At 47.4% G+C, this 27,923-nt stretch overlaps 1 protein-coding gene across 1 annotated transcript in view; it reads left to right on the top strand.

Annotated features, from left to right (window-relative positions):
• Positions 1-27,923, top strand: part of LOC116980803 (cell surface A33 antigen-like) — a 57,151-nt gene that overhangs the window by 9,262 nt on the left and 19,966 nt on the right. Inside the window, exon 2 of the mRNA XM_033033395.1 lies at positions 22,606-22,693. Coding sequence (XP_032889286.1) covers positions 22,660-22,693 — 34 coding nt within the window. The 5' untranslated portion in view covers positions 22,606-22,659. The remainder of the gene's footprint in view (positions 1-22,605; positions 22,694-27,923) is intronic.

The following is a 27,923-nucleotide window of genomic DNA, read 5'->3' as shown; positions in this document are numbered from 1 at the left end:
GATCAACGTGAAGGTCCCGCACATGGAAATAGCTCGAGGAGATGCTTTACATTTACAATGTACCTATCAAACCACCGCACCAATTAAAAACCAGCTTAACATTGAATGGATTCTAGTCGAAGAAGTACCGCGTGAAGAGGAGCCAACGGTAAGCATTTGTCTCTGCGGTAGTACTTCTTGAAATGACTTGCTTACAAGTACTATTAATGGTGATGTCCATACACTCGAGATGGCCAGTCAATTCACAAGTTCCGTCACTCAGTGAGTAGGTATGTTACAATACTTACCTTCAGCGGCGTTGCAATTCTGCCACTGGCCGTGTGCGCGATTTTGGCGCGTTTGAGGGGGGGGGGGGGGGCGGGGTTAAAAACGCGTTTTTTTTTCCGACCTGATTCTGGATTATAAGTTAATCGCTGGAGTGATTTTAAAATCAGCTTCTGAAGCCGTCAACGCCAACAACGGGGCCGGATTTTATGTTGGGGACAGGTAAAAGAAAGTAGTTTATTTTTATGTATAAAAGTGTTTCTTAAGATGCACTTAATTCACATTTTAAGTTGCGAAACAATTATTTTTTCCCCGAAGAACCGGCAGTGTATTTGCTGCCGATATGGGGGACGAAAATCACCGCAACCTCAACGTTCCAAATGGTCGCGTTCCAGAAAACCCCACTCGTAAGCTGATTTAAATGGCTATTAATTTACAGGTATTAAACATTAAATTCCTTCCATTTGGCCTATAAACCCAAGACAATGAGATTTAAAAATTATGTTATATTCTGAATTCATGTGTGAATGTTATTTGGACACTTAGGCTATTTAAAAATGTTAATCTATTCTTAAGAAATGGATAGATGTTTAGATCTAGTAATTGAATTGAATAGTCTACAGCACCTTGCTTGTGCCTTATTTCTTAAATATCTTTGGCGGGACAGTGGAGTTTACACGTTCTCCCTGTGACCGTGTGGGTTTCCTCCGGATGCTCCGGTTTCCTCCCACACCCCAAAGACGTGCGGGTTTGTAGGTTAATTGGTGCTCTGTAAATTGCCCCCAGTGTGTAGAGAGTGGATGGGGAAAGGGAGATAATATAGAACTGGTGTGAACAGGTGATCGATCGATGGTCGGCGTGGACTCGGTGGGCTGATGGTCCTGTTTCCATGCTGTGTCTCAAAACTAAACACATATCCATTGCTTTTAGTCATAAAGGATTTTCAAGTTGAATTTATTTTTGTATGGGTGCAGTCTGTTTATGCTGGAAAGGTTCAGTGTTTTGTAACTAGCAGAGTGGATAAGGGAGAACCAGTGGATGTGTTATATCTGGACTTTCAGAAGGCTTTCGACAAGGTCCCACATAAGAGATTAGTATACAAACTTAAAGCACACGGTATTGGGGGTTCAGTATTGATGTGGATAGAGAACTGGCTGGCAGACAGGAAGCAAAGAGTAGGAGTAAACGGGTCCTTTTCAGAATGGCAGGCAGTGACTAGTGGGGTACCGCAAGGCTCAGTGCTGGGACCCCAGCTATTTACTTTTTTTATTAATGATCTGGATGAGGGAATTGAATGCAACATCTCCAAGGTTGCGGATGACACAAAGCTGGGGGGGTAGTGTTAGCTGTGAGGAGGATGCTAGGAGGCTGCAAGGTGACTTGGATAGGTTGGGTGAGTGGGCAAATGCATGGCAGGTGCAGTATAATGTGGATAAATGTGAGGTTATCCACTTTGGTGGCAAAAACAGGAAAGTAGACTTTTATCTGAATGGTGGCCGATTAGGAAAAGGGGGAGATGCAACTAGACCTGGGTGTCATGGTACCCGAGTCATTGAAAGTAGGCATGCAGGTGCAGCAGGCAGTGAAGAAAGCAAATGGTATGTTGGCATTCATAGCAAAAGGATTTGAGTATAGGAGCAGGGAGGTTCTACTGCGGTTGTACAGGGTCTTGGTGAGACCACACCTGCAGTATTGTGTACAGTTTTGGTCTCCTAATCTGAGGGAAGTCATTCTTGCCATAGAGGGAGTACAGAGAAGGTTCACCAGACTGATTCCTGGGATGGCAGGACTTTCATATGAAGAAAGACCGGATAGACTCGGCTTGTACAATACAATACAATTTATTTGTTGTCATTTGAACCTCATTGAGGTTCAAACGAAATTTGGTTTCTGCAGTCATACACACAAGGAAAAGAACCAAGACACAACACAATTTACACAAACATCCATCACAGCGCATCTCCTCCTCGCTGTGATGGAAGGCAAAGACTTATCTTTCCCCTGCTCTCCCCATTCTCCTCCCGATGTCAGTCAAAGCCCCCGGCGGGCGATGGTAAGTGTCCCGCGGTCATTAAACCGCGCCGGGCGATGATGTAAGGCCCCGCTCCAGATAATCTTCAACCCCGCAACTCGGGCGGGTGAAGTCGCCGTTGCGGAAGCCCCGAAAAGCGGTCTCCCAGCAGGGACCCGCGGGCTCCCGGTGTTACTGTCTACCAGACCTGCGGTAAGCCTCCGAAATCCCGGGGTCGGGTCGCAGCCATGCGCCACCACCGCTCCGAACTCGGCCAGCTCCGCGATGGTGAGTAGGTCCGCAGGCTCCGTGACTGGAGCCCCAGGTCGTTCCTGCTGGAGGCCGCCCCACGGTGCTAGGCCCCAACGACAACGGAGACCCGACAGAGAAAAGGTCGGGTTCTCCTTACAGGGAAAAGATTTAAAAAGTTTCACCACCCCCCGCCCCCCACACACATACCCCACACACAAACCCCACACACATACCCAGTTTAAAAATAAAAAAAACTACATTCAAACGAGACAAAAAATAATAAAAAGACAGACGGACTGCAGAGGCCGCTGCGACGCTAGAATTTAGAAGACTGAGAGGGGATCTTATAGAAACGTACAACATTCTTAAGGGGTTGGACAGGCTAGATGCAGGAAGATTGTTCCCAATGTTGGGGAAGTCCAGAACAAGGGGTCACAGTTTATGGATAAGGGGGAAGTCTTTTAGGACCGAGATGAGAAAATCATTTTTTACACAGAGAGTGATGAATCTGTGAATTCTCTGCCACAGAAGGTAGTTGAGGCCAGTTCATTGGCTATATTTAATAGGGAGTTAGATGTGGCCCTTGTGGCTAAAGGGATCAGGGAGTATGGAGAGAAGGCAGGGATGGGGTACTGAGTTGGATGATCAGTCATGATCATATTGAATGGCGGTGCTGGCTCGAAGGGCCGAATGGCCTACTCCTGCACCTATTTTCTATGTTTCTATGTATCTCAGAACTGTCAATAAAGATGGGCAGGAGTGTGTCCAATGTCCGCCCTCACATCCAGCGGCTGTTCTCACCACCTCCACCCTGGGAACCAAGAAACTCTGACCCAGGTATCCCATCGGTCGAGCACCTCTTGGGTGGCAGTTAAGCCTCAGGATCCACTTCCACCTTATTGAGGTCTACAAGATCACGATGGGCATGGAGAGAGTGAACGCTCACTGTCTTTGTCCCAGGGTAGAGGATTCTAAATCTAGAGGGCACAGGCTTAAGGTGAGAGATTTAAGAGGGGTAACCTTTTCACTCACAGTGTAGTCCTTATCTGGACTGAGCTGCTTATGGAAGCTGCAAATGCAGGCAAAATAGGTTAAGTAGGGACAACATGGTCATGATGGACAGGATGTGCCGAAGGGTCTCGACTCGAAACGTCACCTATTCACGTTCTCCACAGATACTGCCTGACCCACTGAGTTACTCCAGTACTTTGTGTCTTTTTTTGTAAACCAGCATCTGTAGTTCTTTGTGTCTGCTTTGTCCAATACTAAGTTCTACTGTTCTTTTAAGATCGATGTAATCCAGTACTTCTACGACGGAATATACAGCGTTGGAAAAAACTACAAGGGCAGAGTAAATTTTACAGGAGATGCCAACGGGGAAGATTGTTCAATAGCGATCCAGAATGCGCAGATAACTGACACTGGAACCTACGTGGTAGAAATCACAACACCTTTTGACTTGGTTGGTACGCGGAAAGAAACAGTGGATGTGACTGTATTGGGTAAGGGCTTCGGAAAATATTTCTATGCAGATTTCAGCTTGCTTAGTAGTAATGTGTCATTACTAGCTTTCATGTAAAATGTCCAGGTCTTTGAATGCGTTTTTAAATGATACTAGACTAAGTGTTCACACGGGAGGGCGGGTCCCCCAACGCAATATTCCACCTCTCCACCAATTCCAATATTGGTGGCCAGTGGGGGGGCTTTCCTGAGTGCTGGTATGGGTTCTTGGGGTGGCATCTCAGTCCCTCAAGCCTGATCTGCTGGCAGCTCACTCATGGCTGGTGGGCTGGCAGTTGACTCATGACTATTCCTTGAAATTCCTTTTCAAGCAGGGTGCAAGGCCACCAAATTCAAGTGCCACCATTTGCAGTAAGTAGTGCCTTTCAACTTCAAGCCAATGCATCCACGCCACCGTTTGCAGTAAGTAGTGCCTTTCAAATTCAAGCCAAAGCACCCAAGCCACCATTTGGTGTAAGTAGTGCCTATCAACTTAAAGCCAAAGCACCCAAGCCACCATTTGTAGTAAGTAGTGCCTTTCAACTTCAAGCCATAGCACCCAAGCCACCATTTGCAGTAAGCAGTGCCATTGAACTTCAAGCCAAAGCACCCAAGCCACCATTTGCAGTAAGTAGTGCCTTTCAACTTCATGCCACCATTTTCAGTCAGTAGTGCCTTTCAACTTCAAGCCAAAGCTCCAAACCCACCATTTGCAGTAAGAAGTGCCTTTCAACTTCAAGCCAAAGCACCCAAGCCACCATTTGCAGTAAGTAGTGCCTTTCGACTTCAAGCCAAAGCACCCAAACAACCATTTGCAGGCAGTGCCTTTTTACTTCAAACAAACCATATTTTCATTTTCAACCCACATTAAGGGGACTCACAGTTGTGTAGACATTTGTTCAGTGCTATTCAGAGCTCAGAGAGACGTGAGCCTTGGCTTCATCCATCTTGCAGAGACTGAGTGAGGCACACCACTTCCTGGTTTTATAGTCCCTCCCCCTCCCTCCAGCAGGGGCAGCAGAGAGAATGGAGATTTAAAAAAAAACATTAATATCTCTCTGATTTGTCATCGATGGGAAAAATCCTCCGGACCCGTAAAGCGGAGGGGGGCTCTGAGCGAGGTGGCCAAAAATGGCCATAGGTGGCGGCGTTCTGTTGGAAATCGCAGCACAGTGGGCCAAAAGCGTTCATGATCAGAGTTTTAATAACTGCTCAAATTGGGGTCGGGGTAGAAGCTTGTAATTTTTCTATCTTACCAGTGCAAGTAAGGAACAGCAAGACGAATGCAGTGTTGCAAACATATGCTTTCCTGTATCACGGAGGTTCGACTACCTTTTGTACAGAAAGCCTGACGAGAAGATTGAATATCACAGGAGAAGAGACTAAGATTCGATTACGTACCATGAATAAAGATAACGAGAGCATGAGTCATTACATTACGAGTATGGAGATATCCAGTTTGGATGAAGATCATTTCATACCAATATCTGAAGTGTTTACGCATGGAACTATGCCGGTTGGTCGTCAAAATATACCAAGATATGAAGACATAAACCAATGGCCTTACCTGAAGGATGTCAAGATAACTGAAATAAATTCTAGTGTTGATCTACTTATCGGAATGAATGTTTTGAAGGCTTTGGAACCTATACAGATTGTTAGGAGCCAAGGTGAAGGACAGTATGCTATGAAAACACAACTTGGATGGGTTATCTATGGCTCCTTGAAAAGGAACCACAAAATCGGAAATCAGAAGAACTGTCCTGCTGTTGCTATTAATCAAATATCTACTGATAAATTAGAAAAGTCGGTGATGAAGCCATATAATCATGACTCTAATGAAAGTACCAGCAAGGAATCGGGAGAGATGTCGAAAGAAGAGTTGAAGTTCATGGATGTTATGAACTACTCAGTGAAAACTGACAGACACTGTTGTGTGGACTTACCTTTCAAACAAGAAAGTGTTAATCAGCCAAATAATCGTAGTATGGCAGAGCAACGTACCCAGACTTTGAAACACAAGTTTGGCGAGAAGAGTAAATTTCATGAAAGAAGAATCTCTTTGAAGAATAATTTCTACAAGGATGATTGCTTAAAATCCAGGTCTACTGAGCAGAAAGCGATTCTACCAATAGAACATTTGACTTCTCTTTGCAATAAGGGAGGATTCACACTTTCTAAGTGGAACAGTTTCAATTGTGAAAGCATTCCACTAGATGATAGAGCCAAATAAACCAGAGAGTTGGATTTGGACAAAGACGATCTGCCAATGGAAAGAGCATCGTGAGTTACAACTGTGGTGCAACTGAAGTATGTTGACACAGAAGAAAATTCTGCAAATGAAGTTTCCAGAGAATTGACAGTGAACCGTTTCTTAAGCAAGAAGAAATGTATCAATGAACTAAAATCTCTTTGCAAGCCAGACAGAGAATGGCCAAAGCATGAGCTGGGATTTGAAATCTTTGCTAATGACTCGGACATTAAATCAAACTTAATGGTAGAACTTTATTGCTAAAGATCCTGGTATTCCCTGTCCCGCCTGCAACTGGTCCAAACCACATCACCCCGATCCTGGCCTCTCTCCACTGGCTCCCTGTGCGGTTCCGTATACATTTCAAGACCCTCCTCTATGTCTACAAAGCCCTCAATGGGCTTGCCCCCTCCTACATTAAAAGTCTTCTCAACCACCACTCCACCTCCAGGTCCCTCAGATCGGCCGACTTGGGGCTGCTGAATATCCCACAGTCCAGGCATAAGCTCAGGGGCGACCGTGCCTTTGCGGTTGCAGCTCCTAGACTGTGGAACAGCATCCCCCTTCCCATCAGAACTGCCCCCTCCATCGACTCCTTTAAGTCAAGACTCAAATCTTATCTGTACTCCCAAGCCTTTCCTGACGTCCACTGAGCGAGGGCTATATGTATATATGTATGTAGTTTGTTTGTTTATACTATTCTTATAACAAATGTAAAGCACTTTGGCCAACGAGAGTTGTTTTTTAAATGTGCTGTATAAATAAATGTGACGACTTGACTTGACTTGACTATTCTTTTGAAGGATTTTCACACTTCAACTTTACTGTTACAACACATCAATGAGTTGATCGGACATGGAGGAAGACGTTTCATGCTATCAAAGGTTTGGACTATTATCTTTTGGACTATATACTGGGTATCATGCCTGATTTTAAGGGTTTGGTATGCACGATACGACTTTGAACTAAAACCACTGTTGTAATAAGATTAATAACCAAGTTGTGCTTGCTTCTAGAAGGCGAAAGTGAAGATGGAAGAGTCGATGAAGAATTCTGATTGCGGATTTAAAGTGCATGCTATTTTTTTCCTCGTTAGTAGAGTGATTAGTATCCCTGCCTGTCACGCGGGAGACCGGGGTTTAATTTCCCGACGAGGAGCCACAGGGTTTTATTCCCTGACCTTTTGATTTTGATATATGTTAAGCCTTCATGGCTACTTTTTAAATGTTTATTAGTAATTGCCTCGTTATATACTTGGAACAATTAGGGGCCGGTATGAAGTGGCCATTTGGCCTGTTTTGCCCGTCATTAATGATGGCATGTGCCTTTAAATTTTAGACTGCCCGTTATATTGTGGGTGGGATTTATGACGGGTTTTTGGGCATGTTTGGAACTTAGATGCTTAAGCAGAAGTGATAAGCTGGAGTTCGAAGAAGATTGTAATAACGAGTCGGAAAAAGTTTGGATGTATCTTACTGTTTTCTATCAACAATAAAGCATTTATTCATCAAAAGACTGTGTTTTGAAGAGAAGCTGTGAAGGTCACTGTGTGAGCTCGCATGAGTTTAGAAGACACCCCTTCAACCATTCTCATTCATTTAGTGGCTAGGGTGCTAATTACCTGAAAGATACGAAAATATGCCGCTGCATTAAGGGTGGTGGGTTGCAGCAAGAGCAATACTTCAGCAGCATGCGCTGACAACAAATCAGAGATTAAATCAAACAATCATGGAACTTGTTCTTTCTGCAGCAGGTTGAGAGGGAGCACCCGGATGCTGCTGTCAAATGTCAGCTGTGGAAAGAGTTTAAACGTACCAGCCTGAGCGCCACGGACAAGATGGGTAATGTCTCTGTGCACAAGATCAATATTTCACACACCAATAGAGCAGAGAGTTGTGGATTGTAAATGGTCACTCATTGTTGGGGAGGCAGGATCTTCCACACAGTTTGCAGAATTGAAAAAAAAGGGATTTTTTTCAAGGGATTGGGATTGGTAAAGAATTGGGATTTTAATTCACTGCTGATGAATGTATTTTAATGCTTTGTGTTTTAATTGCTTTGTACGATTGGAATGCCAGGGCTGACTGGTGGAACCGGGAATCTGCCCGGAGAGGAGATGGCGGGAGATGGCGGCGGTCGCTGGACGAAGGGCCCAGGAAGAAGAACCGGGGGGGTCTTACCTTCCGCACCTTCATCAGTCGGAGTATAGAGTATAGAAGTTGGGAGGTCATGTTGCAGTTGTATAAGACGTTGGTAGAAACATAGATACATAGAAAACTAGACTAAGTGGGACGCGTTGGTTCCCATGTTCACACGGGAGGGCTGGTCCCCCAACGCAATATTCCACCTCTCCACCAAATCCAATATTGGTGGCCAGTGGGGTGGCTTTCTGGAGCGCTGGTATGGGTTCTTGGGGTGGCAGCTCAGTCCCTCAAGCCTGATCTGCTGGCAGCTCACTCACGGCTGGTGGGCTGGCAGTTGACACATGACTATTCCTTGAAATTCCATTTCAAGCAGGGTGCAAGGCCACCGAATTCAAGTGCAGTTTCCAACCACTTCAAGCAGGGTGCAAGGCCACCGAAATCAAGTGCAGTTTCATTCCACTTCAAGCAGGGTCCAAGGCCACCAAATTCAAATGCAGCTTCATACCATTCCATGCAGGGTGAAACCACCATAAAACCACACAAAACAACAAACTCACAGTTCAGTAGGCATTCAGTGTGTTCAGTTGATTCACAGCTCAGACAGAGTCATGACCTCTCCCTCCCCCATCATGTAGAGACTGAGCCACATCCACACTTCTGGGTTTATAACCCCTCCCCCCCCCCCCCCCCCCCCCCACCGGAAAAGGTGTGGCTTTCACGGCGTGATTGACAGGAGAGAGATTCTCAACATTTTTTAAACACTAATAACACTTTTATTTTTCATTGATGGGAAGAATTCTCTGCACCTGCTCAGCGGACTGAGTAAGATGGCCAAAAATCACAGCCGTAAGTGGTAGCGTTTTATCTAAGATCAATATACAGTACAAACAGGAAGTAAGTGCATTTGCAGTAGTGCCTTTCAACTTCAAGCCAAAGCACCCAAGCCACCATTTGCAGTAAGAAGTGCCTTTCAACTTCAAGCCAAAGCACCCAAGCCACCATTTGCAGGAAGTAGTGCCTTTAGAAACATAGAAAATAGGTGCAGGAGTAGGCCATTCGGCCCTTCGAGCCTGCACCGCCATTCAATATGATCATGGCTGATCATCCAACTCAGTATCCTGTACCTGCCTTCTCTCCATACCCCGCGATCCCTTTAGCCACAAGGGCCACATCTAACTCCCTCTTAAATATAGCCAACGAACTGGCCTCAACTACCTTCTGTGACAGAGAATTCCAGAGATTCACCACTCTCTGTGTGAAAAATGTTCTCCTCATCTCGGTTCTAAAAGATTTCCCCCTTATCCTTAAACTGTGACCCCCTTGTTCTGGACTTCCCCAAAATCGGAAACAATCTTCCTGCATCTAGCCTGTCCAACCCCTTTAGAATTTTGTAAGTTTCTATAAGATCCCCCCTCAATCTTCTAACATCTAGCGAGTACAAACCGAGTCTATCCAGTCTTTCTTCATATGAAAGTCCTGACATCCCAGGAATCAGTCTGGTGAACCTTCTCTGTACTCCCTCTATGGCAAGAATGTCTTTCCTCAGATTTGGAGACCAAAAATGTACGCAATACTCCAGGTGTGGTCTCACCAAGACCCTGTACAACTGCAGTAGAACCTCCCTGTTCCTATGCTCAAATCCTTTTGCTAAGAATGCTAACATACCATTCGCCTTCGACACTGCCTGCTGCACCTGCATGCCTACTTTTAATGACTGGTGTACCATGACATCCAGGTCTCGTTGCATCTCCCCCTTTCCTAATCTGCCACCATTCAGATAATAGTCTACTTTCCTGTTTTTGCCACCAAAGTGGATAACCTCACATTTATCCACATTATACTGCATCTGCCATGCATTTGCCCACTCACTCAGCCTATCCAAGTCACCTTGCAGCCTCCTAGCATCCTCCTCACAGCTAACACTGCCCCCCAGCTTCGTGTCATCCGCAAACTTGGAGATGTTGCATTCAATTCCCTCGTCCAAATCATTAATATATTTCGTAAATAGCTGGGGTCCCAGCACTGAGCCTTGCGGTACCCCACTAGTCACTGCCTGCCATTGTGAAAAGGACCCGTTTACTCCTACTCTTTGCTTCCTGTCTGCCAGCCAGTTCTCTATCCACATCAATACTGAACCCCCAATACCGTGTGCTTTAAGTTTGTATACTAATCTCTTATGTGGGACCTTGTCGAAAGCCTTCTGAAAGTCCAGATATAACACATCCACTGGTTCTCCCTTATCCACTCTACTAGTTACATCCTCGAAAAATTCTATAAGATTCGTCAGACATGATTTACCTTTCATAAATCCATGCTGACTTTGTCCAATGATTTCACCACTTTCCAAATGTGCTGCTATCCGAATCTTTAATAACTGACTCAAGCAGTTTCCCCACTACCGAAGTTAGACTAACTGGTCTGTAATTCCCCGTTTTCTCTCTCTCTCCCTTTTTAAAAAGTGGGGTTACATTAGCTACCCTCCAATCCTCAGGAACTACTCCAGAATCTAAAGAGTTTTGAAAAATTATCACTAATGCATCCACTATTTCTGGGGCTACTTCTTCACGTACTCTGGGATGCAGCCTGTCTGGCCCTGGGGATTTATCGGCCTTTAATCCATTCAATTTACCTAACACCACTTCCCGGCTAACCTGGATTTCACTCAGTTCCTCCATCTCATTTGACCCCCGGTCCCCTGCTATTTCCGGCAGATTATTTATGTCTTCCTTAGTGAAGACAGAACCAAAGTAGTTATTCAATTGGTCTGCCATGTCCTTGTTCCCCATGATCAATTCACCTGTTTCTGACTGCAAGGGACCTACATTTGTTTTAACTAATCTTTTTCTCTTCACATATCTATAAAAGCTTTTGCAGTCAGTTTTTATGTTCCCTGCCAGTTTTCTTTCATAATCTATTTTCCCTTTCCTAATTAAGCCCTTTGTCCTCCTCTGCTGGACTCTGAATTTCTCCCAGTCCTCTGGTAGGCTACTTTTTCTGGCTAATTTGTACTCTTCATCTTTTGTTTTGATACTATCCCTGATTTCCCTTGTTATCCACGGATGCACTACCTTCCCTGATTTATTTTTTTGCCAAACTGGGATGAACAAATGTTGTAGTTCATCCATGCAGTCTTTAAATGCCTTCCATTGCATATCCACCATCAACCCATTAAGAATCAATTGCCAGTCTATCTTGGGCAATTCACGTCTCATATCCTCAAAGTTACCTTTCTTTAAGTTCAGGACCCTTGTTTCTGACTTAACAATGTCACTCTCCATCCTAATGGAGAACTCAACCATATTATGGTCACTCTTGCCCAAGGGGCCACGCACAACAAGACTGCTAACTAACCCTTCCTCATTACTCAATACCCAATCTAGAATAGCCTGCTCTCTCGTTGGTTCCTCTACATGTTGGTTTAGAAACCTATCCCGCATACATTCCAAGAAATCCACTTCTTCAGCACCCTTGCCAATTTGATTCACCCAATCTATATGTAGATTGAAGTCACCCATTATAACTGTTTTACCTTTGTTGCACGCATTTCTAATTTCCTGTTGATGCCATCCCCAACTCCACTACTACTGTTAGGTAGCCTGTACACAACTCCCACTAGAGTTTTCTGCCCCTTAGTGTTTCGCAGCCCTACCCATATCGATTCCACTACTCCAAGCTAATGTCCTTCCTTTCTATTGCGTTAATCTGCTCTCTAACCAGCAACGCTACCCCACCTCCTTTCCCTTTCTGTCTATCCCTCCTGAATATTGAATATCCCTGTTCAGCGCCCAGCCTTGGTCACCCTGGAGCCATGTCTCCGTGATCCCAACTATATCATAGTCATTAATAGCTATCTGCACATTCAACTCATCCACCTTATTACGAATGCTCCTTGCATTGAGACACAAAGCCTTCAGGCTTGTTTTTACAACACTCTTACCCCTTATACTATTATGTTGAAAAGTGGCCCTTTTTGATTTTTGCCCTGGATTTGTCTGCCTGCCACATTTCACCTTGCTACCTATTGCTTCTACCCTCATTTTACACCCCTCTGTCTCTACGCTCACACATTTAAGAAACCATTTCCCTTTAACTCCCTTTAACTCCATCCTCAACTATCCCATTCAACACCCCACCCCCCTTATTCAGTTTAAAACCACCCGTGTAGCAGTGGCAAACCTGCCTGCCAGAATGCTGGTCCCCCACCTGTTAAGATGCAATCCGTCCCTTTTGTACAGTTCCCCCTTACCCCAAAACAAATCCCAGTGATCTAAGAATCTAAATCCCTGCCCCGTGCACCAGTTCCTCATTTCAGCATTTTTCCGAGCTCTCTAAAGTCACGCTGCAGAATATTCATCCCTTTCTTTCCGACATCATTTGTGCCGACATGCACTACCACTTCCGGCTGTTCACCTTCGCCCTTGAGGATTTTCTGCACTCTGTCCGTGACATCCTGGATCCTGGCACCAGGAAGGCAGCACACCATCCTCGCATCCCGTCTGTTGCCGCAGAAACCCCTGTCCGTACCTCTCACAATGGAGTCTCCCACTACAATGGCGTTGCCTGCCTTAGGCCTTTTTGGTTCTGGCTCAACAGCCCTATTCGCATCGCAAGCCAGTCCGCCGCTCGGTATAAACACGTCTTCTGTTGCGACAGCTTCTAAGTGGGTGAAACTGTTCACAAGAGGTACAACACCCGGGGACATTGGCATTCCATGCTTCCCTCCCTTTCTCACTGTCTCCCACCTTCTCTCTTCCAGTACCTGAGGTGTAACAATCGTACTGTAGGACTTGTCGAGGAACGACTCCGTTTCTCGGACGAACCGGAGGTCATCCACTTGCTTCTCCATTTCCCCAACACGGTCCTTCAGGAGCTCTACCTGGATGCACTTCTCGCATTTGTAGCAGCCAGAGGCACCAGCGGTGTCCTTGACCTCCCACATACTGCAAGCATCGCACTGAATCAGATTGCCTGACATCTCCTTCTTTCGTCTCTACCTCTTAAGCGTATTGCGTAGTCTCCTCGCCAAAGTCTCACACTTCCCTCACAAGGCCGCTCCTCACTGCCGCTCCCCAAGAGCAGTCTTGCTTATATTGACTGATAAATTGCCTAATTTACCAATTTACAAACCAAATTCCTCAGTTTTCAACTGTTTTCCCTGCACACACACTTCTCTCCTCCCACTTGGGCTAGAGCCAATCAGTCTTATATCTTGCTAACCTTCTCCTGCTGTTGCTTCCAAATCTACAGCAGCTCTTTCAACTTCAAGCCAAAGCACCCAAGCCACCATTTTCAGTAAGTAGTGCCTTTCAACTTCAAGCCAATGCACCCCAGCCACCATTTGCAGTAAGTAGTGCCTTTCAACATCATGCCACCATTTGCAGTAAGTAGTGCCTTTCAACTTCAAGCCAAAGCACACAAGCCACCATTTGCAGTAAGTAGTGCCTATCAATTTCAAGCAAAGCACCCAAGCCACCATTTGCAGTAAGTGCCTTTTTACTTCAAACAAACCATAGTTTAATTACTTACATACTTTAACCTTAAACCTACTGTATGTCCTCTGGTCCTCGATTCACCTACACTAGACAAGAGACTGTGCATCTACCGGATCTATTTCTCATATGATTTTGTACACCTCTATAAGATCACCCATCTTCCACCTGCTCTCCAGGAAATAAATTCCCAGCCTACTCAACCTCTCCCTATAGCTCACATAGTCCTTGCAACATCCTCATAAATCTTTTCTGTACCCTCTCCAGCTTGACAACACCTTTCCTATAACATGGTGCCCAGAACTGAACACAATTTATCCGCCGCCTCAACGCATTCGACTCTCTTGGCCCTCACCCCCTCATCTTCACCATGGATGTCTGGTCACTCTACACCTCCATCCCCCACCAGGATGGCCTCGGAGCCCTCCGGTTCTTCCTCGACCAGAGGAGCAACCTATACCCAGCCACTGACACTCTCCTCCGCCTAGCAGAGTTGGTCCTCACCCTCAACAACTTTACTTTTGACTCCTCCCATTTCCTCCAAACACAAGGCGTAGCTATGGGCACACGCATGGGCCCCAGCTACGCCTGCCTCTTTGTCGGGTACGTTGAACAATCCTTGTTCGAGACGTACCAGGGCCCCATCCCCGACCTCTACCTCCGTTACATTGACGACTGCTTTGGGGCCACCTCCTGCACCTACACACAACTGACTGACTTCATCCACTTCACCACCAACTTCCATCCGGCACTCCAATACACCTGGACCATTTCCGACACTTCCCTACCATTCCTTGACCTCACCATCTCCATCGCAGGGGACAGACTTCTGACCGACATACACTACAAACCAACTGACTCGCATGGCTATCTGGACTACACGTCTTCCCACCCTGCCCCCTGTAAAGACTCCATCCCCTACTCCTAATTCCTCCGCCTACGCCGCATCTGTTCCCAGGATGAGACATTCCATACCAGGGCATCGGAAATGTCCTCGTTCTTCAGGGAACGGGGATTCCCCTCTGCCACCATAGATGAAGCTCACACCAGGGTCTCATCCATACCCCGTAACACTGCTCTCTCTCCCCATCCCCGCACTCGCAACAAGGGCAGAGTCCCTCTGGTCCTCACCTTTCACCCCACCAGCCGGCAAATACAACACATAATCCTCCGCCACTTCCGCCACCTCCAACGTGACCCCACCACTCGCCACATCTTCCCATCTCCCCCCATGTCTGCCTTCCACAAAGACCGCTCCCTCCGCAACTCCCTTGTCAATTCTTCCCTTCCCTCCCGTACCACCCCCTCCCCGGACACTTTCCGTTGCAACCGCAAGAAATGCAACACCTGTCCCTTCACCTCCCCCCTCGACTCCATTCAAGGACCCAAGCAGTCGTTCCAGGTGCGACAAAGGTTCACCTGTATCTCCTCCAACCTCATCTACTGCATCCGCTGCTCTAGATGTCAGCTGATTTACATCGGGGAGACTAAGCGGAGGTTGGGCGATCGTTTCGCCGAACACCACTGCTCAGTCCGCAATAATCAACCTGACCTCCCGGTGGCTCAGCACTTCAACTCCCCCTCCCATTCCCAATCCGACCTCTCTGTCCTGGGTCTCCTCCATTGCCAGAGTGAGCAACAGCGGAAATTGGAGGAACAGCACCTCATATTCCGTCTGGGGACCTTGCGTCCGGATGGCATTAACATTGAATTCTCCTAATTTTGCTAGTCCTTGCTGTCTCCTCCCCTTCCTCAACCCTCTAGCTGTCTCCTCCCACCCTCCATTCCGCCCGCCCTCGGGCTCCTCCTCCTCCCCTTTTCCTTCCTTCTCCCCCCCCACCCCCCATCAGTCTGAAGAAGTGTTTCCGCCCGAAACGTCGCCTATTTCCTTCGCTCCATAGATGCTGCTGCACCCGCTGAGTTTCTCCCGCAATTTTGTGTACCTACAATTTATCTAAATGTGGCCTCACCAATGTGGCCTCTTCTGCAGTTGTATAGGGCTCTGGTGAGACCACATCTGGAGTATTGTGTACAGTTTTGGTCTCCTAATTTGAGGAAGGACATCCTTATGATTGAAGCAGTGCAGCGTAGGTTCACGAGATTGATCCCTGGGATGGCGGGGCTGTCATATGAGGAAAGATTGAAAAGACTAGGCTTGTATTCACGGGAGTTTAGTAGAATGAGGGGGATCTTATAGAAACATATAAAATTATAAAAGGACTGGACAAGCTAGATGCAGGAAATATGTTCCCAATGTTGGGCAAGTCCAGAACCAGGGGCCACAGTATTAGAACAAAGGGGAGGCCATTTAATAGTGAGGTGAGAGAAAAAAACTTTTTCACCCAGAGAGTTGTGAATTTGTGGAATTCCCTGCCACAGAGGGCAGTGGAGGCCAAGTCAATGGATGGATTTAAGAGAGAGTTAGATAGAGCTCTAGGGGTTAGTGGAATCAAGGGATATGGGGTGAAGGCAGGCACGGGTTAATGATTGGGGACGATCAGCCATGATCACAATGAATGGCGGTGCTGGCTCGAAGGGCCGAATGGCCTCCTCCTGCACATATTTTCTATGTTTCTATATTTGAGGGGCCTGTTTCCGTGATCTGTGGCTTTATGACTTCTGTCATAACTTCTGGCCTGTGCGGTTTGAATAATTCGGGCCCACGCTATTTTTAATCCACGAGCTGACAACTTCACCACACCTCCCACAACTGGAGCTCAGGATTCTTTCAAAACATGTTGGTGCCTGCAGTCTTGGCGGCTCTGGTGTGTGATATGAAGTTGTTTGGTAACTCACAGGGTAAGGGAATAATGTCCACAGGACAGATAGATAGATGTCCCATTACTCCCCTATGTCCATTCAGAACATTCAAAAATGGATAAGATAATGTTTATTCTTCAGAAGAAAACACATATAAAAATATGAAAGATATACCTTTGATCACCTGTTCACAGTAAAGGGCCTGGCCCACTTGGGCGTCATTTACGCGTCATTTACGCGACATCCTAAAAATTGGTTCCCGCGTGGCGAGGCGTGGTGGCGTATGCAGTGACACGCGGTGCTTCCCTATCGCCCCAGGATTTTGGAATGTTTAAAATCCTCGCGCGCCACCTGCATGACGTATCCCTTGCGCACGCTGACGTACTGATAGCGTACGTGTAGCGCGTGGTGGCGCACAGTGACACACAAACATTGCCTATGCTGATTTATTATGCGTTACCGTGCGTCAACGTCCATAACCATGCGTTGCCGCGCGCCGGCCGTACGCTGTTGTCGTGCCATTCTAGCGTCATTTGAGCGCCGCACCACGTGGTCACCCGGGTATAAACCGCGCCGAGTTTTACACATTTTTCACTGGGAAAATATTTGCCCCGGAGACCGGCGCTATTTGGCGCGCGACTGTTTTACTGCTCGACTATTTTCGCACAACAGTCACTGACGGCCTGACGGCCTGACGGGTAAATGACGCGCTAATGACACCCAAGTCGGACAGGCCCTTTAGTGACCTTCACTTAGTGAAAATTATGAAGAAGGGTCCCGACCCAATACATTACCCATCCTTTTTCTCCAGAGATGCTGCCTGACCCCCTGAGTTACTCCAGTTCCTGCCTACTCATTGATATTACTATTGTTATTGTTTGAATGCCTGGGATTGTGTGATCTCACACTGTGGAGGCAGTAGTTTTGCATCCACGCCCAATACAACACACTGTGATCTCTACCTCACCAACTTTTACAGACTGTGTCATAACTCAGTCAAGCTGATATTTTTGTGTAAGGTGTTTTAGAAACCAGAACCGCCCACACTTTCACCCTTGTTTGTAAGTTGATTTTGTCATTATTATTCATGGACATCACCAATGATGGGGAGCTGGCATATTAAAGCTGAATTGGTCAATAAAGTCAGTTCCTGATGCTTCAAGATGAATATTACACTCTGCATTTCCTCATGGCCCGTACCTGACACAGAGGAGTTGTGTCTTCAACTAAATCATTGCTCCCCCTGCCTAAGCACAAAGTACTGGAGGAACTCAGTGGGTCAGGCAGCATCTGAGGAGTGAATGGACAGATGGCATTTTGGCTTGGAACCTTTCTTCAGGCTGATAATTGGGAAAAATGTAAACAGGTTGCTTTTCGAATGGCAAGTTGGGTCAAATGGATTACTCCTATTGTGCTAAGTTTTTGGAAATCTTTATATAGTAATAGTTTTAGTTTGTGAGATACAGCATTGAGACAGGCCCTTCGGCCCACTGAGTCCATGCCAACCAGCAGTCACCCCTTCACACTAGTTCTATGTTATCCCACTTTCACATCCACTCCCTACATACTTGGGGCAATTTACAGAGGGTCAATTAACCGACAAACCGACAAACCCGCATGTCTTTGGTAAACCAGAGCACCCAGAGGAAACCCACAGACAGTACCCGAGGTCAGGATCGAACCTGGGTCCCTGCCGCTGTGGGACAGCAGCACGACCAGGACAAAATGTCCATCATATCAGCTTTCATTCAAGAGTCAAGAGGGTTTTATTGTCACTCATACTAGACCAAATGGGACCCGTTGGGTCCCTGTCATATGGGAGGCCTGGTCCCGCAACACAACCCGTTCCCCAACGCAATATTGCACCACTAGCCGGTAGCCCCCACGGGAGGCGTGGTTCCCCAACTCAACCCATTGCCGAAAGTAAGATTCCAGCAAACCCATGCACTGGTCTTTAAAAAAATTTGCAATTGCACTTCCCAAATTGCAATACCAATTCACCCTCCCCGTCCTGTCCTGCCAGCAGCTGGAGTAAGTGTTGTATGATGGCAACATTGTTGCAAATGTCGAGTGGAGGACTGTGATATCCCATTCACGTGAAAGGTTGGTGGAAGCACAGAGTGTTCCTGTATTGCAACTTTTTATCGAAGCTTGTTAGCAGCTGGCAGGAAGGATTTTAACAGTAAAAATCTTGTTAATGTTGGATTTTTTAAAGCTTTAAATATCATTAACTTGTGAAATATAACTTCAAATTTGAAGGAAAGTTGATTAGACCGACGACGGGTAAAGGCGGAGTAAGATTCTGCAAAAAAATTAGCGCTACCGTGTACCGTTTTGGCGAAAATTCAATCACACTGATGGACACACACACATAGAAAAAAGGATAATATATAGATAGGTCCCAGAAAGAACAATGATATTCTTTCTTGCAGAAGCACAACAGTATATGTAAACATAGTACACTGTAAACAATATAATAAAAGTTCTGTGTTTCCATCACCTCAATCCCGGCTGTTGTGGTAGATTATTGTGCTCACCATTATGGGAGTCCAGTTCCCTGTACGTACCGGACCATATGGGAAGTAGTACGTTTCTAGATCAGTTGCCATGGGTTACCTTAAAACCACCAACAGTTTCAGCAGAAAGGCACGCCATGGAAATGTGGAGTAGAGTAGTGCTGCATAATGTTCTCGCTGGTCCTTCCTGAAAAACAACAGTTGTCAGTCTGAAGAAGGATTTCGGCCCGAAACGTTGCCTATTTCCTCCGCTCCATAGATGCTGCTGCACCCGCTGAGTTTCTCCAGCATTTGTGTGTACCAGTTGTAATTGTAAATCCAAACCACTGAAGAAATCGAATGGATATCAGAAATTTGCCGCTACAAATGTTTAATTGAGTTTAGTTTAGTTTATTATTGTCACGTGTATCGAGATACAGTGAAGCTTTTGTTTGGTGCTGTCCAGTCAGAGAAAAGACAACACATGAATCTTCATCCTTTACACACAAAGCATTGTTTGGAGATTTTAAACAGTGACTGTTTATTTGCCCATGTCCTTAATCTGTAGAAGGGTCTCGACCCGAAACGTCACCCATTCCTTCTCTCCAGAGACGCTGCCTGTCCCGCTGAGTTACTCCAGGTTTTTGTGTCTATCTCCCATTCATCTCTCCTTAGTTCAAAATTTTACCTGAAATTGTCCTGAAATTGAACGATAGAAGAGTAACTTAGGATCGAAAATGTGTCACAGGCATCACAGGTTTTTACCCATTACTGGCAGGGAGATAGGCAATGAATGGTTTGTACAGCAGTTGGTAAAGGTGCTGCCTTACAGCTTCAGAGACCCGGTTGATCCAGACCTCGGCTGTTGTCTGTGTGGAGTTTGCATGTTCTCCATGTGACCGTGTGGGTTTCCTCTGGGTGCTCCAGTTCCCTCCCACATCCCAAATGCGGGTTTGAGGGACAATTGCCCCTAGTGTGTAGGGACGTAGAGAAACTCAGTGGGATAGGCAGCATGTCTGGAGAGAAGGGATGGGTGACGTTTCAGGTGGAGACATGAAGAAGGGTCTCGACCCAAAACGTCACCCATTCCTTCTCTCCAGAGATGTAGCCTGGCCCGCTGAGTTACTCCAGCTTTTTGTGTCTATCTTCGGTTTAAACCAGCATCTGCAGTTCCTTCCTACACCTAGTGTGCAGGGAGTGGATGAGAAAGTGGGATAACAGAATTAATAGATCACACGCACTTCGTCTCCTCCATGTCTTCCGTTTTCTAGGCCCCCACTCCCTCATCTTCACCACGGATGTCCAATCACTCTACACCTCCATCAGGAGGGTGTTAAAGCCCTCCATTTCTTCCTCGACCGCAGAATCAACCATTCCCCGTCATCCTCACCTTCCACCGTCACATACAACAGATAATCCCCAGACATTTTCGCCACCTCCAATGGGATCCCACCACTGGCCACGTCTTCCCATCTCCTCCCCTTTCAGCTTTCCGCAGAGACTGCTCCCTCCGTAACTCCCTGGTCAATTCGTCCCTTCCCACCCAAACCATGCCCTCCCCGGTACTTTCCCTTGCAACCGCAGGATATGCTACACTTAGAATTAGTATGAACGGGTGATCAATGGTCAGCATGGACTTGGTGTGCTGAAGAGCCTGTTTCCATGCTGTATCTTTCAATGATTCAAGCAGTAACACCGGCTTCCAGCTCTTCCAGTTTATCACAACAAATAATATTAACTATAGATTTTACACATTATAAGGGGGAAAAAACACAAAGTGCTGGAGTAATTCATTGGGTCAGGCAGCATCTGTGAAGAACATGGATAGGTGAGAAGTGGAAGGCTTTAACAGCTGATGTACAGCTCTGATGTACAGTTCATTTTACCTGATGCCTTGATTATCTCCAGAAAGGTCCTGACCTGAAATGTTCTCCGGAGATGCTGTCTGACCCGCTGAGTTACTCCAGCGCGTGTCGTTTTTGTAAACCAGCGTCTGCAGTTCCTCGTATCTCTTGTAACTTTGTCTGAGCCAATTACGTGGCCACCCTTTGCGTACTTTGTGCATTGTATGCAAAAACAAGGAGTTTCAGTGTACCTGTTTAAGAAGGAACTGCAGATGCTGGAAAATCGAAGGTAGACAAAAATGCTGGAGAAACTCAGCGGGTGCAGCAGCATCTATGGAGCGAAGGAAATAGGCAACGTTTCGGGTTGAGACCCTTCTTCAGAATGATGTGAGGGTGGGGGCGGGAAGAAGAAAGGAAGAGGTGGAGCCAGTGGGCTGAGGGAGAGCTGAGAAGGGGAGGAGAAAGTATGGACTAACTGAAATTAGAGAAGTCAATGTTCATACCTCTGGGGTGCAAACTGCCCAAGCGAAATATGAGGTGCTGCTCCTCCAATTAACGGTGGTCCTCACTCTGGCCATGGAGGAGGCCCAGGACAGAAAGGTCGGATTCGGAATGGGAGAGGGAGTTGAAGTGCTGAGCCACCGGGAGATCAGGTTGCTATATGCCAGGTACCTGTGACAATAAAGTATCATTGAACAAAAAAAAGCACAGAAAGTGCTGGAGTAACTCAGTGGGTCAGGCAGCATCTCTGGAGAACATGGATAGGTGATGTTTCGGGTCGGCACCCTTCATCAGACCGATGGGGGGGGGGGGGGGGGGGGGGGGAGAAGGCTGGAAGAGAAGTGGGGTGGGACAAAGCCTGGCAGATACAGGTGAGGGGAGAGGGTTGTTAAACAGACGGTTGGACAAATTGCATATTGTGATGGGGTAGATGCGGGGGGGGGGGGGGGGGGGGGGGGGGGGGGGGATGGAGAGAGATAGGGGGAAAAGGACAGGGGAGAGATGGGGAGGAAACTTGTACACAACACAATCTCTTCTCGTTCATCTAAGCAAATGAAAACGTCCTTGTGCAGGAAGGTACTGCAGTTGCCGGTTTACTGGGGTAACGCAGCGGGACAGGCAGTATCCCTGGAGAGGAGGAACGGGTGACGTTTCGGGTCGGAGCTCTTCCTCAGACATTCTTTATTGGTTTTCATAAAGACCGTTTTTATAATGACCCCGGGGCACCAGCGGCCGCTGAGAGGGAGGACCCCGGCTCACCTGGAACCGGCTCACCTGTGCTTCCTCTGCCTGTCCGCACGGAGAGTACAGGAGGGGAGAGGTAGAGATAGAGGGGGCAGGACCGGGGTGTGTCTGAGCCCAATCACCGCGGCGGGGAGGGTGGTGGATGTGCTCTGATTGACACAATCTCCGTTTTCCGGGTGGAGGGGAGCGTCGCGGCTCTGCTCACCTGTGCCCGACCCCAGCTCACCTGGAAACGGCTCACCTGCGCCCGACTCACCTGGACCCGGCTTACCTGTGCCCGACCCCAGCTCACCTGGACCCGGCTCACCTGTGCCCGACCCCGGCTCACCTGGACCCGGCTCACCTGTCCTCCCTCCCTCCCTCGCTGTCGGGGCGAAGGTCCCGCGGCCGCTGCTCTCGGCGCAATGAGCGGCGCCGCGCTCCTCTACCTGCTGGCCGGTAAGTGTGGGATCTGGACCGGGCACACCTTGCACACTCGCCCTGCTCACACCCACTCCCCCCGTTCAGCCCACACAAGGGTCTGGGCTCACACCGAGCTGCCGGGACATTGCAACCTGTAGCACCTTTACCTGGTCGCCCGGACATTAACTTTCAAATGGTGAAAGTCTCCAAAACTCCGAGAGTTGTGCGCGGTGTAAGCACAGCCGAGACTGGGAGAGTTGGTAACTTGTACAGTTGGGCCTAGTTCATCTATCATTATGAATCTCATCTTTAAAATACCTGGAATCATTGAGTCATAGCTTGTGGAAACTGGTCCAACTGGCCCGCACCGAGCAACATGTCCCAGTTACACCACCGCCTGCGTTTGGCCCGTATCCCCCAAACCCTGTCCTATCCATGTCCAAATGTTTCTTAAACGTCGCGACAGTGTCTGCCTCAACTACCTCCTCCGGCAGCTCCAACATTATATCCACCGCCCTTTGTGTAAAGCAATTACCGCTCAGGTCTCCATTAAATCGCCCCCTCGACTGAAAAGGTGCACCTGGTTGGATCTTGTTCTGAACTTGGGTCGTGTTGGCAACTGTGCGGGAACTTGTGCGGCCACATTTGGGGCTTGGAAACATGGGTTGGGTTTCCGCGAGGAGACGGAGGGAACTGCAGATGTTGGTTTGGGGGGGGGGGGGGGGAGACACAAAGTGCACAAAAAAGACACAGACTGGAGGAATGTTGGAGACCAGTGTGAAGAATGGTCCCGACCAAGAACATCACATATCCATGTTCTCCACAGATGCTGCCTGTCCCGCTGGGTTACTCCAGCACTTTGTGTCTTATTCAGGATCTCCATGAACTGGGATTATTTTAGATGGCGTATCTCGGTCGGCATGGACGGGTTGGGCCGAAGGGCCGGTTCCCCTATTTCTTCTCTCGAGAGATGCTGCCTGTCCCGCTGGGTTACTCCAGCGTTTTGTGTGTGACTGTCTGACCGTCCGGTTTCGGGGTTGGAGTTGGCCTGCGTTTAACGGCGGGTTGTGTGGTGGTGGGGTTTAGTAATGTCAGTGTTTAACCCCCAACACCCGGCTGCCCGCTCCCTGTCAAGTCTCCAGCAGCTCAGTCTGAGCCCAACCGCACCGGGCCTGCCTGCCCGCACCGCCCGCATTGTTTATCGATATTCCCATTACATGTACATTTCAAATCACTCCAGGTAGACAAAATGCTGGAGTAACTCAGCGGGACAGGCAGCATCTCTGGAGAGAAGGAATGGGTGATATTTCGGGTAGAGCCATTTCCCCTCATCCTTACATTCAGCTCTCACCCCCAACGACCACATCTCCCTTCACCCACCCCCCTCTCATCCCCTCTCCCTCCCACCCATATCCCTCCTTCCAGCTCCACTCCTCCTCCTCTCTCCTTATTTGACATTCTTTTGGTTCCTTAGTCACTTACCCCACCCACCAGCCGATCACCCCCTCATCTGTATCCACCTATCACTTGCCAGGCTTTGTCCTGCCCCCTTCCCTCCCCCCACCTTTCTTACCCCCCTTACTCCATCAGTCTGAAGAAGGGACCCGAAACTAAACGTCACTGGTCCATTCCCTCCATAGATACGACCTGACCTGCTGAGTTCCTCCAGCACGTTGTGTTTTGCTTTAGAAGAACTTTCTTTTTAAAATGTTAAAAGACTCTTCATTTCTTGTGAGTGGGTCGTTGATTAATGGTCTGTACCAAGAAAGCACATCACCGCCTCTACTTGCTCAAGAGACTGAGGAAGTTTGGCGTGTCTCCAGTGGCTCTTACAAACTTCTACAGATGCAACACAGAAAGCACACTGTCGAGTTGCATCACAGCTTGGTTTGGAAACAGCTCTGCCCAAGACTGCAAGAAATTGCAGAGAGTTTTAGATGTAGCCCAGTCCATCACACAGACCCAACTCCCCACCACTGACTATCTAATCCTCATGCTGTCTCGCAAAAGCTGCCAACATCATCAAAGACTTCTCCTGCCAGAGTCATTCCTTCGTCTCCTCGCTCCTGTCCGGCAGAAGGTACAGAAGCTTGAAAGCGTGCACCACCAGACTCAGAAACAGCTTCTTCCCCTCTGTTATCAGGCTTCTGAACTGTCCTTCCATGAGCTAGAATACTGTCTGATTCACCTCTACCCCATTGCGGACATTGGACTTTGTCTCTGGAACTGGTTTGCTGCCATGCTGATAACTATATTCTGCATTCTGTATCTTCCCCATAGCTCTATCAATTGTACTGGAGTTTGGCTTGACTGTATTTATGTGTAGTATTATCATAGCAAGCAGCATTTTTTTTCATGCTACCTCAGTACAGTTGACAATAATAAACCTAAACCTAACTCAGGCCAAAGCTGACTTGGAACAAGCTGCCAGAGGAGGTAGTTCAGGCTGGGACTATCCCATCTTTCAACAGTAGCACTGCTGTGGGTAATTGCCACTTCCTTCTCCTTGTCGCAGAGCTGTTTCATGCAGAGGTGAGGTGTGCCGTGCCAGAAACTGGGCGTGCCTGAAACCTGTGCCACAATTGTGCAATAAACAGGCCGTTGGAAGATACAAACAATCCTTCTTCCCAACCTGTGATCAAAACACAACTTTGTTCATCATCATTTTGTCTACATTATTAATGTGAAATGAAACTTGCAAATCGAATGTGTTAATCACAAAATGACACAGGGCAGCAAAGAGTTATTTCCAGCATTGTTCTGACACAGGTATACGCTGGGGTACACAAGAGTAACTGCGTGGCCCCATTCTCTCGCTCTTTGTCCCTTGCCCGGCACGTTATGCATCCACAGATGCATATCCAATCCTGTTTGAAATCGCCAATTCCATTTTCGACATCAGGGATCATAAAAGCTCTTTGACTAAAAACAATTTCCCCCCCTAACTCCATCTCAATCAGCAACAGTCCTCTCCTCCTCCATCAAACCACACCACAAAACTTTCTTTACCTGAGAGAAGCATATGAAATGATGAGAGGCAGAGATAGAGTAGACAGACATCAACTTTTTCTCAAGGATGAGTTGCACCCTGGCCATTCCTTCTTCCCCACTCTCCCATCGGGCAAAAGGTATAGATGTGTGAAAATGCACACCTCCAGATTCAGGGTCAGTTGAACCATCCTACCACAACCATAGAGCAGTCCTGAACTGCTATCTACCTCATTGGTGACCCTCAGACTATCTTTGATTGTGCTTTACTGACTTTATCTTGCACTAAACGTTTTTTTTTTAAATCTATGAGAGGTGTATAAAATCATGAGAGGAATAGATTGGGTAGATGCACAAAGTCTCTTGCCCAGAGTAGGTGAATTGAGGACCAGAGGACATAGGTTTAAGGTGAAGGGGAAAAGATTTAATAGGAATCAGAGGGGTAACTTGTTTACACAAAGGGTGGGTGGGTGGAACAAGCTGCCAGAGGAGGTAGTTCAGGCTGGGACTATCCCATCTTTTAAGAAACAGTTAGACTGGTACATGGATAGGACAGGTTTGGAGGGATATGGGCCAAACGCAGGCAGGTGGGACTAGTTTAGCTGGGACATGTTGGCCGGTGTGGGTACGTTGGGCCGTGCTGTATCTCTTTATGACTCTATAACTCCCTTATCATTTATCTGTACATTGGGAACGGCTCGATAGTAATTGTGTATTTCTGCTGACTGGATAGCACACAACAAAAATGTTTCATTGTCCCTCGGTACACGTGACAATAAATTAAACTAACTAGGGTGGAAAACTCAAATATAAGGGGGAATAGCTTTAAGATGAGAGGGACAACATTTGAAAGATGTGCAGGGCATGTTTTTTTACACAGAGGGTAGTGGAGGCCTGGAACGCACTGATGGGGGTGGTGGTGGAGGCAGATATGATGATGGTGTTTAAGAGACTTTTGGATAGGTGCATGGACATGCATAGATCACATGCAGGCAGATTAGTCTTGGTCTTGTCATCCGGTTTGGCAAACATTGTGGGCCGAATGGCCTATTCTGCTGCTGTACAGTTCTATGTTCTCCTCCAATGAGATAGATCAATTGGTTCTGCCCTTGTTCACTCTATCGTACGGCCTGTCCAGATTTTCTCCCTTTCCCAATCTCCAAAGATCTGTTTTTTGAAACGGTCCACATGGTTCCTTTTTGAGTGTTATTCACGAGTCCCTTTAGCAGACTGTAGGTGAGTGACTTCCTCAATCATTAACCACTACTTTATTTTTGTTTTTGCTGACCAGAAATATGCATTATTTATCCAGTGAAATAGTTGCTGCTTTTGAATGTACTTCCAATCTCCCGACTAATGTTCTCTGAAGGAGTTTGTTTTCCTATCATTTGATCGTAGGGAGAAATGCTGAAAACTAAGGATCTTTGAGGCAGCTTCTGGTTCTGGTACCTTTGGCCTCAATCAGTCATTTTGTGAATGGAAACTTTTAAATCAATGCATTAAGCTGTCTGTGTTGTTTGGCCCTCCGTTGTCACCCAGAATATCGGTGTGCTGAGCTAATCATTTGGGGAAAACGTACATTTTGGTGACTTATGTCAAATAGTGAACAGGGTATGGGAAGGTGATTGAGAACCTCGTAAACTGGTGCCGAGACAACAACCTTTCTCTCAATGTCAGCAACACGAAGGAGAGGATGCGACTATTCTCCGAGTCGCGTCCTCGCCCTACCACCTGGATTGGAGCGGCCTTTCCTGCCGGGGACACGGACCAGAGCTTCAGCAGCGGCAGCGCAGCGCCCGATACATAGCGGAGCGGGCGATTGCTCAGCTGGATCGCCGTCGAAGCTCCGGAGTGTTGGGCCTGCTGCTTCTACATCGGAGCTGCGGTTTGGAGAGTTCCCAGCGTGGGCGGCGCTGACTTCAACACCGCGGAGTCCTAAGGGCCTTTGCCGAGGGCCGCCTGCGTTGAATCTCTGCCCATTGCGGCCTGTGGACTTCGGGAGCCGCGGACTCCAGTAGGAGGTGGCCAATTTGGATGTCCAAGCCGCTGAGGATGCCCTCCAGTCCCAACGTCGGACTTCCATCACCCCGTCGAGCGGGCCTGAACATCGGGCTGCCCGTAGCGGCGACAGCGGGGGGTTCGGGAGCCCCCCGACCACGGGAGGACAACAGAGGAGGATGACTGGATTTTGGAGCCTTCCATCACAGTGGGAAACTTTGATCCCACTGTGTGGGGATGTTTGTGTTAAAGACTATTATTATTCGTATGGCTGTATGGC

This window comes from Amblyraja radiata, chromosome 14 (genome assembly GCF_010909765.2).
Source record: "Amblyraja radiata isolate CabotCenter1 chromosome 14, sAmbRad1.1.pri, whole genome shotgun sequence".
Classification (NCBI taxonomy): domain Eukaryota; kingdom Metazoa; phylum Chordata; class Chondrichthyes; order Rajiformes; family Rajidae; genus Amblyraja; species Amblyraja radiata.
The sequence above is the reverse complement of the archived record's forward strand: the minus strand, read 5'-3'. Positions and strand labels throughout refer to the sequence as shown.